Below are 13,733 nucleotides of genomic sequence, written 5' to 3'. Positions count from 1 at the left end.
TCCACCTCTTCGGCAGTAGCGCTGACGCTTTCCTCGGGAAGTGCGAGCAGGGGAGGTTGTGCAGGAAAGAGACGGGCCCAGCCTGCCAGCCTCTGCTCCTGAGCTCGCTTCAGTGAAGTGACTCACTCCTGAGTTCCAGCCGTGTGGCACACGTTCCGCATTCGTGTTTTAAAAAAAATGACCAGTTATTACAAGTCGTGAGCCTTTAGCGTCATTCTCAAATACTAACTTTCCAAATAATGAAGTTTGTCTACTCTATTTCCTTCTAGTATTTATTTCTGTACATATGTTTTAACATGGATAAAATTAAAGTATAATCAGTATGTCCTTTCCTTTTACTTTGGTGTAAGCATTTTTCCATATTATGAATTCTTTGAAAATACGTATAATAGCTATATATAATATTGAACTCAGTGAGTATATTGTGATGTACTTACCCTAATTTCTCTCCTGGTGGACATTTAAGTTGTTCCAGTTTTTCACTATTCTAAAAAAAATGTTATGCATAGAGCTTTTTAAAATTATTTTCTTAAGGTAAAATTCTAGGCATGGAATTTCTGGGGCAAATTATCTACATATCTTGGTATGCAAAATTCCCTTTTCAAAATGATAGTCTTCGTTTGTACTTAACACTAGTAGTGAATGAGGCTTTGTGTGTGTGTGTATGTGTGTGTGTGTGTGTGTGTGTGTCAGAGACAGAGAGGGACCGATAGGGACAGACAGGAAGGGAGAGAGAAGCATCAATTCTTCGTTGCAGCTCCTTAGTTGTTCATTGATTGCTTTCTCATGTGTGTCTTGACCAGGGTGGGAGGGCTCCAGCAGAACAAGTGACCCCTTGCTCAAGCCTGCGACCTTGGGCTCAAGCCAGCAACCTTTGGGCTCAAGCCAGCAACCTTTGAGCTCAAGCCAGCAACCTTTGGACTCAAGCCAGCAACCATGGGGTCATGTCTATGATCCCACACTCAAACTAGCAACCCTGTGCTTAATTAAGCTGGTGATCCCATGCTCAGGCCAGATGAGTCTGTGCTCAAGCTGGCAACCTCAGGGTTTCAAACCTGGGTCCTTTGCATCACTGTCTGATACTCTCTTTACTTTGCCACTGCTTGGTCAGGCTGAATGAGACTGTCTTATCTCACCTTTACAAGCATTGAATGTTTTTAAAAGATCTGTGTTAATTTTTATAGGCAAAACAAAATGTCTTAATTTGCATTTAGTTGATGACTAGTAAGATTGAATACCTTTTCAATGTTCATAAACTCTAAAATTATACCGTTTAACCTTGCTTGTGGAACGTTTGAGTGGGTGGAAGTGTTAGCCTAAGTGATGACCATCTACAGTCTGACATTAGCGCAGGGAGAGGACTGAAGAGGAAAAGTGTGTATGATGATGACAGGTAGTCATCAAAACTCAGAAAGCCCAAGAGCGAAGGGCAGAAACCCATGTAGGAGGCCTTCTCCTCCCACTGTTTAGACGTATTCGCTCACATCTTAAATACTGTCCTTGAATTTTTCCTTAAAAATTTCCTTTATTTCACCCTGTATATATTCTCTGCATATAAGTGTGTACCTTTCAGTATCATTTTTCTCATTTATTGGAGTCACTCTGTAACTTTTATCTGGATGTATGCCTCTTTTATTCTTCACATTTTTATTGGGGGGGTGTTTAGGGTCATATCCTCCCATGCACATCTTGGGGATGAACCCACAAGTGCACAACAGCTTTTAGAGGTTCCTTTTCTGAGCTTTTTCCTTTCTGTGTTCTCCCTGATACATTCTGGCTCTTTTGGACATCCCTGTTTCAGAAAGTTGGGCTTTTTCCCCCCAATATCAGGACCAAAAGGTTGGGAAGACAGAGGGAAATATAGCAAGAGCCATTTGCCTCACTCTTTGGAAATCACAGCTTCTCCAATCTGATGGACAGCTTGCCCTCCTTCTACGTTTTAGGCTCTTGCCCCCCCATTGCCACTACCCCAGGATTGTTTGGGGGCTGAGTGTGAAAGAATGGAGAAAATGATGGAAATTTTACCTCGAACCTGTTTTGATATATTTTTGGTCAGTTTCGTGTTTCTTTTAGTTATGCTTCATTTTAGACCATCTAAAAAGTTCGTATTCAGCCAGATTTCTACATTTACTAATTTATATTGTTTTGTTTTGCTTTTTAATGTTCAAGTCCTAGCAAGCACAGCCAATTCTATAAAAACAAGTTGTTTACTTTGACTCCCAGTATAGAGTAAAAGGAGTTTTTGAGTCAGATATTCAGAAACTTGCCAGAACCTGTTTGGAAATAAGCCCTGAGGATTTGTTATGTCAGTGGTTGGTTGTGCAATGTCTATAAGAAGCACAAGAAGCTAAAAAAAGAAAAGAGAGAGAAAAAAAATGAAAAATAAAACACCTTAAAAAGTATTGACCGAATATCAGTGAATCAAGAGGCTTTGGCTAGAAATAAATGGTAAAGATTCATTTAAAGACCCTATGGTTTGCAAACCGAAAACATAACTAGGCAATACCCAGAGTGTTCCAAAGAAGAAAGAAAAGCTGAGGATCCTTATAGTAAAAAGTACATTCTTGAGAAGAATCAGTTCTGCATTCTCAGTTTCTAGATTAATCTGAAATGGTAATCCTCTAGATCAGCGATTTTCAACCCATGTGCCGCAAGAATTTTTAAAACATGCAGTGCCTAACTGTTTAGTCATGGTCGTTGACCTCTTTTTTCTTAGATTGTGAAATTAAAAAATGACAGCAGCCAACACAACAATAGCCATCCCATGTGAATGAATCAAAATTATACCTATTTTTTTTGTCAGATTGGCAAAAAATACATTTTCTGGTGTGGTGCAGAATTTTAGTAATTAGTTTATGTGTGCCATGAGATAAGAAAGGTTGAACATCTCTGCTCTAGAGCCCAGTGGTCTGAATAATGGATGTCAAGTGGTCTGGTTACATGAACATTCTTTCCTTAATCCTTCAGGTGGTAATCAGAGGGTTATTTGGAGGTTTGATATATATATCCATGCATTGATACAGGCCTAAAACTTTCAAAAGTTTAAGTTCCCAAGGTAGTAAAACAAGAACATAATCGTTTCCTCATTCCTCAACCTACTTAATTTTCATAATTCAGCAGCTTGACTGTAGTGACTCCATTTTGTTTCTTTATTCCTCAAAAAGTAGAAAATGGAAAAGGCTTATGATTCGTTGTAGATGAAACTTCATAGGACTTGTTGAAGTCACACGGTTCCTGGCCTGGATCGTTCAGGGGTTAGAGGAGACACTTGCTGTTCAGTACTGAAGCAGGACCCTTTTCTTTCCCAGCTCTTAGCACAGGAAAGCCGAGCAGGGATGTTTTCAGGATATTAAAGGCCGGTTACAATATGATGTTCTAGAAAAGGAGGAGGTGCTACTTAGTCATCATCAGAAGAGGCTTTGAATTCAGATATAGTTCAGAAAATGATCATGCAAGTGAGCGGCCTAAATAGGAAAACTGTTTACAACCATTATGTTAGTCAAAGGACTAATATTTTTATAATGTACAGATAGATCACTTACAAATCATCAAGAAAATTATGAACTATAGATGAGCAGTATAAAAAGTCATATGTATATATATATATATTTCCTCACTAGTAAAAAAGAGAAATACATATTAAAATAACAAATTAATGGGATATTTTAATGGGATCTATTTAACAGGGATATTAATAGGGGATATTTTATAGCTTCATATTCATTTTGAATATGATTTTTGTAAGCAGTATATTTTGTCTATTGACTTGGTAATAATCTAGTCTTTTTTTATGAAGTCTATTGACTTTTTTTAAGTCTATTTTTTTTTTATGAAGTCTATCAGTATGTATCAATAATCAGTCATTAGAAAAGGTTTGTAGCCCTAGCCGGATAGCTCAGTTGGTTAGAGCAATGTCTTAAAGAACAGAGGTTGCCAGTTCGATCCCTGGTCAGGGCTCATACCATAACAGCTTGATGTTCTTTCCCCTCCTTTCTCTCCCTCTCTCTCTCTCTCCCTTCCTTACTCTCTAAAATCAATAAAATAAACATTTTTTAAAAGGACAAATTTTAAAAATAAAAAGTTTGTAGATGTTGATTCAGTAATTTTGCTTTCATGATTTATTCCAAAGGAAGAATTAAAAATCCAGAAAAATATTTACATGCTAAGATATTTATCCTAGCATAAATTATAATTGAAAAAAAGAAACCACAAATAAATGCCTAAGGAAAAAGTTAGGTTATGGATTAATCCATATAAATAGAATATTACTGTCATTTAAAAATTATTCCAAAAAATATTTGGTGGCAGAATTTATCTGTAACAAAAAGTTGAGTTTTAAAGAGAATATAAAAGTATTATTACTTAATTCAAATTTTGTTCAAAGGTCTTGACACACGCCTACATATGCAGACAGAAAACATCTGAAAAAAAATATTAACTTTGGTTGTCATTTGGCAGTGGGAATTGTTTTTTCCTTTCAATGTTTCTGTATTTTCTAAATGTTAATATACACGTTTCTTTTGTATTCAGAAAAATACTATATTTTTAAATAAACATCTTCATATTCCCTTGCTAAAAAAAAAATACAGTAAAAAGCATTTCTCAAAAAGATGAGAACTTCCACTTTTTTAGTATTTACCCTGACCCTTAATGTGGAACTTTATATGGACTGCCACTATACATCTCCCACTCCTTACAGCTTTTCTGTCCTTGAATATTTTGTTTGCTTTTTTTAGTTTTCTCATTTGGATTATTTCTAAAGCTGAGGCTTATATGATGGGACAGGATGCAAGTGAGCAAGTTCCTTTCTCCTTAAACTTTATTTTTTTGTTTGTTGTTTTTGTTTTTTATAGAGACAGAGAGTCAGAGAGAGGGATAGATAGGGACAGACAGACAGGAACGGAGAGAGATGAGAAGCATCAATCATTAGTTTTTCATTGCGACACCTGAGTTGTTCATTGATTGCTTTCTTGTTGCGACACCTTAGTTGTTCATTGATTGCTTTCTCATATGTGCCTTGACCGTGGGGCCTTCAGCAGACCGAGTAACCCCTTGCTTGAGCCAGTGACCTTGGGTCCAAGCTGGTGAGCTTTGCTCAAGCCAGGTGAGCCCGCGCTCAAGCTAGCAACCTGGAGGTCTCGAACCTGGGTCCTCCGCATCCCAGTTCTGATGCTCTATCCACTGCGCCACCGCCTGGTCAGGCAACTTTATTGTTTTTTATTTATTTTGTTTTGTTTTGTTTTACAGAAGAAATAGAGCAAGAGCTCCCTTTAGAGTATTTTGGTTAAAGTTGAAGAAATATTTAGAGCAGGGGTCCCCAAACTTTTTACACAGGGGGCCAGTTCACTGTCCCTCAGACCATTGGAGGGCCAGACTATAAAAAAAACTATGAACAAATCCCTATGCACACTGCACATATCTCATTTTAAAGAAAAAAAAACAAAATGGGAACAAATACAATATTTAAAATAAAGAACAAGTAAATTTAAATCAACAAACTGACCAGTATTTCAATGGGAACTATGCTCCTGTCACTGACCACCAATGAGAGAGGTGCCCCTTCCGGAAGTGCGGCAGGGGCCAGATAAATGGCCTCAGGGGGCCGCATGCGGCCCGCGGGCTGTAGTTTGGGGACCCCTGATTTAGAGGAAAATGGACAGGTGTCTTCTGGTTACTTTGCTGTGTAGGGGAGATGGATAGAAATGTTACAAAGCAAGTAGAGCCAAACGTGAATGTAGAATTTAAGTGCTTTGTGAGTGTTCACTATAAAAATCTAAACTTTGAGGCCCTGGCTGGTTGGCTCCGTGGTAGAGCATCAGCCCTGCATGTGGAATTCCCGGGTTCCATTCCCAGCCAGGGCCCACAGGAGAAGCACCCATCTGCTTCTCTACCCCTCCCCCTCTCGCTTCTCTCTCTCTCTCTCTCTCTCTTACTCTCTCGCTCTTCCTCCCTTCCTGCAGCCATGGTTTGATTGTAGCAAGTTGTCCCCAGGTACTGAGGATGGCTCCATGGCCTCCACTTTAGGCGCTAAAAAAATGGCTCCAGTTGCAGCAGAGTAGCACCCCAGTAGACAGAGCATTGTGCCCTAGTGGGCTTGCCTGGTCCATCCGGTTGTGCCACATGCAGTGTTGTAAAGTACTGTACCTTAATCCACGGGTTACATAAAGACACCAAGTCCAAATGAATTTTTGAGGAATTTATTAATTAGCTGGCTAGCTACATGGGGCACAGTCCCAAATCATGTAGGCCCTCTTACTGTTCTAAACCTTTTATACAAAATCAAGTACTGGGTGGGGTGGGTAAGGAGGGAGCATGGTACAGCAGTCAGTTACTAACAAGCTTGCAACATCTATCTATAGCTCTATTAAAAGGAAAAAGCATTCTTATACCACAAGATAACACAGTAGTGATAATTGTTTTACATACCCCGAAAAGACATTCCCAAATCTTCTAGTGTCTACCCCCCATTCCTATCACCACAACGAAATGGTTAGCTTAGGATAAGGAGAGAGGCTAAATGAGAAGAACTTTGCTAAAAGTGTTGGGGGTAGCTTATTAGTTTTCCTAACAAGCTAGTCCTCGCTTGTTTAGTTTACAAGTTTTTATACATATAAAAGATTTCAAAAGGGATGATTATTAAAAGCATATAAAATGTTACAAAATGCAGGCTTTTCAAGCAAGGGGAGTGATCTCGTGATCCCTTTGTATACTGTCACTCTGAGGATTCCAGGAGGGGAGGGTGAGTCAGAGTGTAGGAATTCTTAATTAAGGTACATAAACATTCTTTTCTAAAGGCTTTTAAGAGAAGTGCAGGGATTCTTAGATAAGTTCTATCTTCCTTGCTCTGTAGTTAAATTATGACTTATCTGACCCAGTTGGCCTTGCAAGCCAGGAAGCTCCTGCATTCTTCTCCCTCCATTCTCCACAGAAAGGAGGGGGCAAGAAGCCTGACTTTCCCTCTTTAAAATGGCGTTGCCAATACTAAGTTTTACAGTTCTTTGGCACCTTATCACAGTGGGAGTCTGTCTCTGTCTCCCCTCCTCTCACTAAAAAATAAAATCTAAACTTCGCTGTGTTCAGAAATTTTTATAATAATGGGAAATACTTGTAGAAGAATGACAGAAATTAAATTTGATAAAGTTTTTATTAGAGAGGCAGCAAAAATTCATTATCACAGATCACCTTGGGTGATCAAAACAGTATCACAAGAGAAATTAACGTAAATTCTAATCTCATCTAGACTTTGGTAATTTAGTGCCTGATTATCTGAACAGCTGTGCCTGGGATTTAGGGCTGGGAGATTTAGAAAAAAAGGAAGACAAAACAGTATTACAGATTTGGAGGTTTTCTCTCCTTTTTTCAAGTTTTGATTTGCTCTTTTCTGGTTAAGAGCTATGTTTGGAGACATTATTAGTTAAGTAGGTACTTCTGTCATTAAGTAATAATGAAGTTCATTGTAATAAAGCAAATAATGGGTGTATGTACCTCGAAATAATTTCACTTTTAGTTAGAAATTACTAGGCCTGGTTTGTGGTGGCGCAGTGGATAAAGCATCAATCTGGAATGCTGAGGTTACTGGTTCGAAACCCTGGACTTGCCTGGTCAAGGCACATACAGGATTTGATGCTTCCTGCTTCTCCCCCTTCTCTCTCTCTCTCTCTCTCTCTCAAAATGAATAATTCTAAAGAAAAAAACAAAAAAATCCTCCATACTTTCTGGTTTTATAGTATTTTCCCAGATGTACCTGTTACGTAAAATTACCATTTAAAATGTTCATCACGTAGAAAAGATTATAAAAATCAAGTTCTGACTTTATTTCTTACATAAGCTGCTCATGTGTAATAGACATTAATATTTATGTAGTATCTTAAATTCTACCCGACAATAATGGACTTCTAAATGTTTAAAGAATTTGTAATAGTAATAATGCTTTGTCATTTGAAATACATGTAGAAAGCATTATAGTGTTTATTGAAACTTCAGATTCTGAATATTCTTTTGTCAAGTTGTTATGTAGTTTAAATAGGCTTTCTCTGTACCGTTAATATATGCATGCAAAGGTCACCTAACTGAATATCTGATTTTCAATTTCATTGAATTTTATTATTTTATTTACTTTATTTAATTTATTATTTCAGGAACACTACAGAATTTCTCCACTTAAAATATTCCTACTTTAGGCCCTGGCCGGTTGGCTCAGTGGTAGAGCGTCGGCCTGGCGTGCGGGGAACCCGGGTTCGATTCCCGGCCAGGGCACATAGGAGAAGCGCCCATTTGCTTTTCCACCCCCCCTCTCCTTCCTCTCTGTCTCTCTCTTCCCCTCCCGCAGCCAAGGCTCCATTGGAGCAAAGATGGCCCGGGCGCTGGGGATGGCTCCTTGGCCTCTGCCCCAGGCGCTAGAGTGGCTCTGGTCGCAGCAGAGCGACACCCCGGAGGGGCAGAGCATCGGCCCCTGGTGGGCAGAGCGTCACCCCTGGTGGGCGTGCCGGGTGGATCCCGGTCGGACGCATGCGGGAGTCTGTCTGACTGTCTCTCCCCATTTCCAGCTTCAGAAAAATACAAAAAAATATATATATATATATTGCTACTTTAAAGTTTAAATGTCAACTGTTGACTCTATTGATCATTTGGTATTTTAGAATTCATTCTTTTTAAAATTTCACTTGTTTCTAAAGGAACAGAGGTCTATTTATATCTTGCTGAAATTTCTATTTACTATTTTAAGTTGTTCAGCCCAAAGAATTCTATATAAGAATGCACAAACCCAAAGCCATATGCATTCAGCCATTTGAAAAGAATAACATATATAGAAATAATATACTGTTCTTACTGATTTTAGAGAGAGGAGAGAGAGAGAGAAAGGCAGGGAGGGTGAGAGGAGGGAGGAGCGGGAAGCATCAACTTGTTGCTTCTCATATGTGCCTTGACCCGGCTAGGGCTTTGAACTGGTGACCTCAGCATTTCAGGTTGACACTACCTACTGTGCCACCACAGGTCAAGCTATATACTGTTTTTGAAGTAATAAATTTGCAATTGTTTAGGGTTATGGGATCTGTTAATTATATTGAAATTCTTTCTTTTCTAGGTCATCCATGCCTGGCTTATTATTTCATCTCTATTGTTGCTGTTCTTTTTCTCATTCATTTATTTGGGGTAAGTGGTAAAATATTTGGTCTATTTTTCAGAAATTAACTTTGTCTGGGATCTCTGTTACTTAATGTCCTTTATTGATAAATTACTCTTAAATTGTAATTGTTTTCATATATGTCATACTTAGTATATATGTTAGTATTACCAGTAGGGATATTCTTTTTTTTTTTATCTTTGCTTATTTATAATAAGTAGAACTTAAAGATCTCAAGACAATACTTCTAAGTCTTTTTAGTGAAAAATTTATTTTTTTAGTAAGGAATTTTTTATATTTTTTACTTCTAGTAGGAATCTGTAAATCAGAATGTTAAGAGAGTTTCAAGCTTGACCAGGTGGTGGTACAGTGGATAGAGCATTGACCCTGCTCAGGGTTCAAAACCCTGAGGTCATCAGCTCGAGAGCGGGGTCACTGGCTTGACCTTGGAATCATAGACATGACCCCATGGTCGCTGGTTTGAGCCTAAGGTTGCTGGCTTGAACAAGGGATCACAGGCTCAGCTGGAGTCCCTGGCCAAGGCACTTATAAGAAAGCAATCAGTGAACAACTAAAGTGCCACAGCTATGAGTTGATGCTTCTCACCTCTCTCCTTTCCTGTCTGTCTCTGCCTCTCTCTCTCTTGCTAAAAATAACTGAGGAGAAGAGTGAATTAATTAATTTAAAGAAAAGTGTTAAATAATAAATAGCACAATAGATATAAGATGATAAAAATATGAAAGTGGGATGAATATCTAATGTTTGAGAGACAGTTCTAAACAGTATTCTGATAAAATTATTATAAATAAATCTTTTTACATCTCTGTTTAATTTCAGGGAAGTGTTTAAAACCTACAATGTTGCCATGGACTACATTACTGTTGCACTCTTGATCTGGAATTTTGGTGTGGTGGGAATGATCGCCATTCATTGGAAAGGTCCACTGCGACTCCAGCAGGCATATCTCATTATGATCAGTGCCCTCATGGCCTTGGTATTTATCAAGTACCTCCCAGAATGGACTGCGTGGCTCATCTTGGCTGTAATCTCAGTATATGGTAAAACCCAGGATTGACATTTTGTTTATCCCAGAAATATCTCACTGGTGTGTTTTTCTTTCTCTTCTAGTTATCTTGACATGAAAATGATGTTTATATCTCATAGTTCTTCAGTAGATAATTAGCTATGGTATCTTTTTATATAAAGATTTCTTTTTTTTTTTTTAGATTAAGTTCTTAAAAGATGTTTTATTGCCTCCAGTTTAACTCAGTGATAGACTAGTAGAAGGATCCACAGACTTCTGATCAGAGGACTTAGATTACTGTCTCACCAGTGACAGCCTTTATGAGCTTAGGAAAATGGCTCAGGCTATTTGTGTTTCAATTTTCTCATTTAGAAAATGCAAACATGCCCTAGACAGATTGCTCAGTTGGTTAGAGCATAGTCCCCATATGCAAAGGTTGCGGGTTTGATCCCTGGTCAGAGCACATACAGGAACAGATCAATATTTCTATCTCTTTTCTTTTCTCTCTTTCTTTTATTTTTTTTATTTTTTATTTTTATTTATTTACTTATTTTTCTGAAGCTGGAAACGGGGAGAGACAGACAGACTCCCGCATGCACCTGACCGGGATCCACCCAGCACGCCCACCAGGGGGTGATGCTTTGCCCCTCCGGGGCGTCGCTCTGTTGCTACCAGAGCCACTCTAGCGCCTGGGGCAGAGGCCAAGGAGCCATCCCCAGCGCCCGGGCCATCTTTGCTCCAATGGAGCCTCGCTGCGGGAGGGGAAGAGAGAGACAGAGAGGAAGGAGAGGGGGAGGGGTGGAGAAGCAGATGGGCGCTTCTCCTGTGTGCCCTGGCCGGGAATCGAACCCGAGACTTCGGCACGCCAGGCCGACGCTCTACCACTGAGCCAACCACCAGGGTCTTTTCTCTCTTTCTAAAATCAATAAATAAAAATTTTGAAAAAAAAGGTTTTTTATTAAAAAATAAAAGAAAATGCAAACAGTGCTTCCCAGATATTATGGAGTTCAGATTATATGTTGAAAAGCACTAACATAATGTTAAATATACATACAATGATCAACTAATTTTTAAAATCAGTATGAAGTTATCTACTTTTTATAAGCCAACTTGGATAAAATTATTCTTTTAAAAATAAAAACTTAGGCCTGACCAGGCGGTGGGCGCAGTGGCTAGAGCGTCGAACTGGGATGTGGAGGACCCAGGTTTGAAACCCCAAGGTCGCTAGCATTAGCATAGGCTCATCTGGTTTGAGCAAAAAAGAGCTCACCAGCTTGGACCCAAGGTCGCTGGCTTGAGCAAGGGGTTTCTCGGTCTGCTGTAGCCCCCCGGTCAAGGTACATATGAGAAAGCAATCAAGGAACACCTAAAGTGCCACAACGAAAAACTGATGCCCTGTCTGTCCCTATTTATCCCTCTCTCTGATTCTCTCTCTCAGTCTCTGTAAATAAATAAATAAATAAACCCAAAAACTTAGCCTTGGCCAGATAGCTCAGTTGGTTAGAGTGTCATCCCAAGGCACAGAGGTTGCTGGTTCAGTCCCCCTGGTCAGGACACAAACAGAAACAGCTCAGTGTTCCTGTCTCTATCTATCTCGCTCTCTCTCAAATCAATTTTAAAAATAAGTAAAACTTATTGGGCAGTGTGAGATGAGATTCAGCTTTATTAACAAAAAGTATTACATGAGTTCTGAATAGTCAGAATGTATCGTAGCCATGAATAAGCAAAGCATCTGTAAGGCGTGTACTCTGGCTATGACCTTGCATGAAAACCAAAAAAAGATCCATTTTAGAAGTCAGTATGTGGTCTCTATATTATAACTAGGCGGTGCTCTTTTATTTGTGTATAATTGCTTATTAAAGTGGCAGAGAACCTATAATAGAAAACCTCATTATCCCCACTTGATTGACAAAGAAAAAGCCTATGGAAATAGAATTGGATTAGTTCTGTTCTCATGTAGAAGTAAAGTCATATATACTCTCTGTGCCTGACTTTCAGGACTTTAGATCATATAATAGTACTTGATAGTTAACAGAGCATGTACCAGTTATTCCATAGCTATGATTAAGAATGCCAGTGCTGGACTCCATCCAGTCAGCAACTGATAAGTACTTTGTAGTCAAAGAGTTACTAATATGTTCTTCTGTTCAGTGTCTTTTTCAACAACCATAGTTTGCTTTCACTTTCAGAGGGACACGTTGCATCTTTACATAGCTACTCATGGGGTACTTGAGCAGTCCTAGCATTGCACACAGTCTTTGCAGGCTACACCTTAACCATGTGCAGCTTTCTCCAGAAGAACAGAAGTAACAATACACTGAAAAGAGATTCATTTGACATCCTTGTTGAAGATATACAAATATTCACAAACGATCTTAAACAAAAAGGGTGGACATTTCCTTATACATAGTATAAGGTCCTGCCACCCTGGTTAAATTCCTGAAGCTTGGCCCTGGCTGGTTGGCTCAGTGGAAGAGCGTCAGCCTGGCGTGCAGAGGTCCTGGGTTCGATTCCCGGCCAGGGCACACAGGAGAAGCGCCCATCTGCTTCTCCACCCCTCCCCCTCTCCTTCCTCTCTGTCTCTCTCTTCCCCTCCCACAGCCGAGGCTCCATTGGAGCACAGATGGCCCGGGTGCTGGGGATGGCTCCTTGGCCACTGCCCCAGGTGCTAGAGTGGCTCTGGTCGCAACAGAGCGACGCCCCATAGGGGCAGAGCATCGCCCCCTGGTGGGTGTGCTGGGTGGATCCTGGTCAGGCGCATGCGGGAGTCTGTCTGTCTCTCCCCATTTCCAGCTTCAGAAAAATACAAAAAAAAAAATTTCCTGAAGCTTATTTGGTGAACTGGGGGCTTCTGCATCTCTGGCACTGTCAAGAAATAACAGTTGGCTCTCTCTGCACCCACAGTGTTAAAACAAGCCCCAGTATCCTTCAGGCCTTTTTTGGGATCTGTAGGCAACATATTCTTCATTTACACATTTTATGTAGCCTATTTATATGGTTGCTCACAAAATCTGTCCAAATTGTAATACAACAGCCACTCTTGCTAGTGTCCCCTCTCCCTGTCCCCAGAGAATCATCCATTGTAGAGACTTGAGCGATCTCCTCTCATACCTCCTGAAGTCTCTGGGCTACCCAGTATGATCATAAGTTGTCCAGGGATTTCCAGTGTGAGAAGCTGCCCTTCTTAGTCCCATGCTGTACGCCATTGGAATGGCAGTTTCTGACTGCATACAGAGCTCTCCTGAGCATAGTTTCTCACGTGTCTTCAAGTATGTGGAGCTCCATATCCTTCTATTCCATAGGCTTTGTATCATAGAGTCAGCCTTCTGCAAGCTCAGCCCAGTCTCCTGGGCTTCCTTGCTAAGACCAAAATGTTATTAATACCTACAGGATAGAGCTAAGTCCTAGGTCCTCTCTTGAGTATTTCACCAACAAAAGAGGGTGGCCTTTTCTGTTCTCATTTCTTTTGTCGATGACAAGGTCCTGGAGAATGTCACCCCTCTCTGGGACCCCTAGCTATCTCGGGAGCCCTTTGGGGTGAAGTTAGTGAACAACAATGGAAATTTGAGCACTTTACGAACAGTA

The 13,733-nt window shown here is 39.9% G+C and overlaps 1 protein-coding gene across 2 annotated transcripts in view; it reads left to right on the top strand.

Moving 5' to 3' along the window:
• Window positions 1-13,733, top strand: part of PSEN1 (presenilin 1) — a 71,213-nt gene that overhangs the window by 36,251 nt on the left and 21,229 nt on the right. For both annotated transcript variants that reach the window (XM_066343088.1, XM_066343089.1), the window contains 2 exons: window positions 9,086-9,153; window positions 9,962-10,182. In XM_066343088.1, the coding sequence (XP_066199185.1) occupies window positions 9,086-9,153; window positions 9,962-10,182 (289 nt within the window). The remainder of the gene's footprint in view (window positions 1-9,085; window positions 9,154-9,961; window positions 10,183-13,733) is intronic.

The sequence above is a fragment of the Saccopteryx leptura genome, chromosome 6, assembly GCF_036850995.1.
Source record: "Saccopteryx leptura isolate mSacLep1 chromosome 6, mSacLep1_pri_phased_curated, whole genome shotgun sequence".
NCBI lineage: Eukaryota > Metazoa > Chordata > Mammalia > Chiroptera > Emballonuridae > Saccopteryx > Saccopteryx leptura.
The sequence above is the reverse complement of the archived record's forward strand: the minus strand, read 5'-3'. Positions and strand labels throughout refer to the sequence as shown.